The sequence below is a fragment of the Temnothorax curvispinosus genome, unplaced genomic scaffold (assembly GCF_003070985.1).
Source record: "Temnothorax curvispinosus isolate PA1 unplaced genomic scaffold, ASM307098v1 QBEX01017693.1, whole genome shotgun sequence".
Taxonomy (NCBI): Eukaryota; Metazoa; Arthropoda; class Insecta; order Hymenoptera; family Formicidae; genus Temnothorax; species Temnothorax curvispinosus.
The window spans coordinates 2,265-7,033 of NW_020227473.1; the positions used below are offsets into that span (position 1 = coordinate 2,265).

Genomic DNA, 4,769 nt, shown 5'->3' on the forward strand with positions numbered 1-4,769 from the left:
TGGAACCAATAGCAATGCTATAGGAATCGTTTACGTAGAGTATTGGAGTTCTCGCGCAAGTTTCGATTTTGTAATTTTGTAGTACCCTTACAAGTTCAACTTTACTCTGAAAAACAGCGCAACGAGTTCCTAAAAACGACATACAAATTATCTACCTTAAGATTCTTAATTAAAACTATTTTGCGACTAAAAGATATTTTTGACAGCGAAAGAAAACTGATGAAAATATTTGACTAAAAATATAATAAAATTTTACTGAAATTCTCTCTCAATTGATTACAATTCATTGTTATTTCATAAGTAATTCAGTAGAAATTTAGTTTTTTCAGTTAATTCCAGTAAATTTCATGATATATAACATAAAAGAAATTTTGTTGTTACTTTAAATTTTTAGTATAATTTTTAGTATAATTTAACTTTTTCTTTATTTCACAGTAATATATTTCATTTTATAAGGAAAATTATTATTAATTTTGAAATATATTCAGTAATTTTTTAATAACTTTTATTTCACTTTTCATCGATTTTATAATATTTTTAGCAGGTGATTCTGATGAAAATGTTTTGCTGAAAGAACTATGAAATCTATAGTACTACTTGATAGATGTTATATCGATATAAGATGTTATATCAAGTAGTACCTACTATAAATACTACTGCACAACATTAAAATAATCAATAAGCAAGTATTATAACAGATACAATGATTCCTATCATTGTTCTAATTATTAAATTTTCTTCACTTTTTATTACGCTTTCTGCGGAAAACTGGGCAACAAACTTAAAAAAAGTTAAGGCCGATTAATTTTAATTATTTTCAAATGCAATCCGTCTTTTGGTGATAATATCAATGCTTTAGGATTGTGTACGTAGGGTATTGGAGTTTTCTCGCAAGTCTCAACTTTGTAACTTCGTAGTATATGTATAAGCCCAATTTTACTTTGATAAAGAGCGAAACGAGTGCCTAAAAATACAAAAAAGATTATGATGTAAATCTGACCAACGTTCAAAAATACTTTTAATTGGAAAATTAAGGATATTTTAAATCATTTCACTATACCAATGCAATTTCTTGGCCCGTTACCGAAAGGTAGATAAGCCATCGGGTGCCTGCTTTGCACAGCTTCCTCATTAAATCTTTCTGGATCGAAGACATCTGGCTTTGGATAAATATTCGGATCTCGATGAATCCCGTAAACAGGAATCCATATTTTTTGACTTTTCGGTATACTAACATTGATACCATCGAAAGTATAACTTGACGTAGATTCTCTCCTAAGTAATGTCGCTGGCGGATATTTTCGTAATGTTTCTGCACGCATTAAGAATAGTGTCAAATTATGGGAATATTGAAAAACTACAATTAGATAGAAGTTTACTAGCAGTGGAATCATATTAGAATATCGGTAAATATTATTTTTTAAACACGACATACCTTTGAAAACTTTATCTAAATAATTCATTTTTTTTATATTTTCATACGTTAAATCTCCGTTATATTTTATATAGACCTCCTCAATTTCTTCACGTAAATTGTCTTGTATCTTTTGATTTAACGCTAACTCGTAGAGTGCATGACTAATAGTCGTCGACGAAGTTTTAAAGCCAGCAATAAAAAATACGAACGCTTGAGCAGCTATTAAACTATCTGTCAAATCTAAAATAATTCTTTTATTAATATAAATAATTTAATTAAATATAATTTTTAATTAGATTAGTTAGTCACTTATCAATTAATTATTTTTAAAGTTATGTAATGTTATTGATACACAAACTGTTGTCAAAATACAATAATAATAAGAAAATAATTGTTATTAAAGTAAAAGTTAACTTCAATTGATTGTGATTTATAAATTTAATCTAAAATAATTGTATAATGACACGTACAAACTGGTATAGTTTCATGTGAGACATAGTCTTATGACAGAAAGAAGTAATATATGTATAAACATACATACCAATATCGTCCAATTTATCTGGATGTTTCTTTAATTCACGTAACATATCAACGAAATCGTTTCTAGTAATATTATTCGTTTCTCTGTAGTCCATGGTCTCGACGACAACGCGTGTGAAGAATTTGGTGACTTCCGTTTGCGGTAGGACATACGCGGATAATTCGTAAAGCCGCGGAAACATTAGTCTCAGTCTTATTTGTAATATATTTGTCCAAGTCGGTTCGAATATTTTTCTTCCCATTTTTCGAAATTCACTGTTTTCGTTCGACAAAGCGTTCATCTCGATGCCGAAGACACAGCTGCCGATAACGTCGGTCGTATATTTGGCCGTCAACTCGTGACATTCGACAGGTTTATTTTCGCTCACTACTTTTTCCATGTATTGGATAAGGTGGTCGGCACATTCGGATATTAAGGAGAACATCTCCTTTAGTTTACCGGATGTAAAAACAGGCGACAGTCTCGTTCTCAACGGTCGCCATCTCTTCGGCTCCAAAGAGAAAAGATGTTGCGACAGCGGATCGGCCTGTGATAAAGTTAGAATTATAATCGAGTAACTTAAAATTAAGATCCACTAACTTACAAAAACTGTGTATAAAGTTCTTGGAGATACATCTCGCATTTTTTAATAGGTCTTATTATATGAAAATTATAAAAGTAGGTTATTATATAAGTACGTGAATCTTTTTAAAACAAATGCGACATGTGTATTTTGTTAATATATTCTTTGGATATTTTTAAATATAATAGCTTAAAATGTTCTCACCTTGTTGGAAACGGGTATTCCTCTGTTAGCGAATGTGGAGAAATCTTTGATAAGGACATCTTTAATTAAATCCAAATCCTTTACAATAAGAATTGGCATCTTTCCAGCGAATATTCCTAACACTGCTTCATCTTTGTACTTGTTATATAATTCTGCCAAATAATAGCCCACAGATATTTTACTAAACGTAACGTTTTTAAGATTACCAAATACAGGTATCGGTCGTGGACCACGAACGCCACGTGACTTCCAAAAGTCATAATTTGACGTGAGGAAATAATAAACTAATGCGAGAATTACGACGGCGATGCCGCACAGAATTTCGAAAGATTCCATTGTCCAACAGTCTCGTAGATCAATTTTCACAAATGATCTTTACTAAAAACTAAAAAAAAGAAAACAACGTTTTCTTATATGTGTAAACCTCCATCTTAGTGAAGTTAAATTTCGATAAAATTCTGTCAAAATGTATCATTGACAAGACGAGAGAGAGAGAGGGAGAGAGAGAAAGAGAGAGAGAAAGCGTGTGAGTTTACATTGTAAGTTACATTTGATGAATATTATTCTTAAATTAATATTTTTGGAATAAAATCTAATTTAATATAGCATCTAGCTTCGCAGCAACTCCGATGGATGGTTTCGCTGATGATGATTAATGAACGTGCAATAAAGCCGATTTTTCTCAATACATACGTACGGATAAAATTTCAGAATTTGGTTCTTCTTTCCTCTCTTTTTCTAGAATTCAATGTTGATAAAAACGACAGACGTGACATACCTGAATGCAAATGGCGATGCGAAGTAAATGCATCCACATATATTGCGTCGTGCGTTAGCTCGCGCCGGCCCGTAAGTGAACACGTACTAGAATGCAACAATGTAACTTGAGATAATTTGACCATCCGTCGCCGTCTAGGTCGTACAAAATTATAAGTGCGGACGCTCCAGTACAAGGAAACTAACTGGGGAAGTACGTTGGTCGTGATAAATTGTAAGAGCGATATATATTCAAGATTTATGGATTTAATTATCTCCCTCCGTCACTTCAAATGCCTTGTTGCCATGACTCTAGCGATATTTGAAAAGGTCGATTAGATAAAAGATCACGTTACATATATGTAAGTTAACATGTGAATTTCGCCTCTGAGCTTTTGGCCGTCTGTTTAATTTAATTGCGAATATATCGTGAAATAATTTTCCTAATGATGATCGATTCTCTCAGCTGTACAATTAGCAATTTGGCGATAATGTAAAAGGAATTACAAGATCTTGTTGAAGAAGCGAAGGAAAGGAAAAAATTGTAGCTATTGTTTTTGCGATAATAAAATAGTTTCAAACGCATTACTAATAGTCGACAACGAAATTTTAAGGCCAGAAAAGGAATATGCGTACGTTTGGTGAAGCTATTAAACTATATGTCATATCTGAAACGTCATTTCTTCAATACTATAAATAATTTAATTTTTTTTAAATTAATTACATAACAATTCATATGTAATTAAGTTATTATTTTTAAAAGTATATTATGTTCAAACGACAGTTATTATAATAATATATATAGCTATAGAAAAAGTCGGCGTAAAATAACTAAAAGTTAATTTTATTTGATATATATGTTACGGGCAATTTAATTAATCCGGTCATTATGCATAATGGCCGGGCATTATGCATAATTCTCGCTTCTTTCGAGACATTTGAATAATAAAAGCAAAAATGTTCAAATTAATCAAACTGACCAGTCATTATGCATAATGCCCACAGACAAGTGGGAAATGTGATTAACATATTAAAATATCTTTCTAAAAAGAATGGCAGTCTGTCTATAATTTCAACTTTCTTACTTACAATGAGTTCATGCACTAAAATATTTTATATTTTGTGTTTAAACATAATTTATAATAGACAAATTAATAAATTATTTGGTAAATGTGCAGAATAGTGGCCTCCTCACCGATTTCGTTGAATTTAGGCTTAATCGACGCGTTTTTGCACAAAACGACCAAATCTGGCAGAAAAAAGTGTCGCTCTGCCCCACGAAGCGAGAT

At 31.3% G+C, this 4,769-nt stretch overlaps 1 protein-coding gene across 3 annotated transcripts; it reads right to left on the reverse strand.

Annotated features, from left to right (window-relative positions):
* Nucleotides 1-725: 725 nt before the first annotated feature.
* Nucleotides 726-3,751, reverse strand: LOC112467625 (cytochrome P450 6A1-like). 3 transcript variants are annotated; one of them, XM_025036308.1, is made up of 6 exons: nt 3,503-3,751; nt 2,725-2,876; nt 1,959-2,484; nt 1,436-1,657; nt 1,061-1,312; nt 726-964 (listed from the first exon to the last, which is right to left on the reverse strand). In XM_025036308.1, exons 1-6 carry the CDS (start codon nt 3,624-3,626, stop codon nt 792-794), a joined length of 1,449 nt encoding a protein of 482 aa, XP_024892076.1. In that variant the 5' UTR covers nt 3,627-3,751; the 3' UTR covers nt 726-791. The 3 variants fall into 3 exon arrangements, with proteins under 3 accessions (XP_024892076.1, XP_024892074.1, XP_024892075.1); XM_025036306.1 differs by having other exon boundaries at nt 2,725-3,109; nt 3,503-3,591; XM_025036307.1 differs by having other exon boundaries at nt 2,725-3,109; nt 3,422-3,513.
* Between the last annotated feature and the right edge of the window lie 1,018 nt (nt 3,752-4,769).

What these genes read in the sequence shown, in the direction of transcription:
- LOC112467625 (XM_025036306.1), bottom strand. Translation starts at nt 3,060, where the DNA reads ATGGAATCTTTCGAAATTCTGTGCGGCATCGCCGTCGTAATTCTCGCA. An exon ending in AGATAAATTGGACGATATTG is followed by an intron (nt 1,658 to 1,958) that starts GTATGTATGTTT and finishes GAATTATTTTAG; the next exon opens with ATTTGACAGATAGTTTAATA. An exon ending in CGGGCCAAGAAATTGCATTG is followed by an intron (nt 965 to 1,060) that starts GTATAGTGAAAT and finishes TTGTATTTTTAG; the next exon opens with GCACTCGTTTCGCTCTTTAT.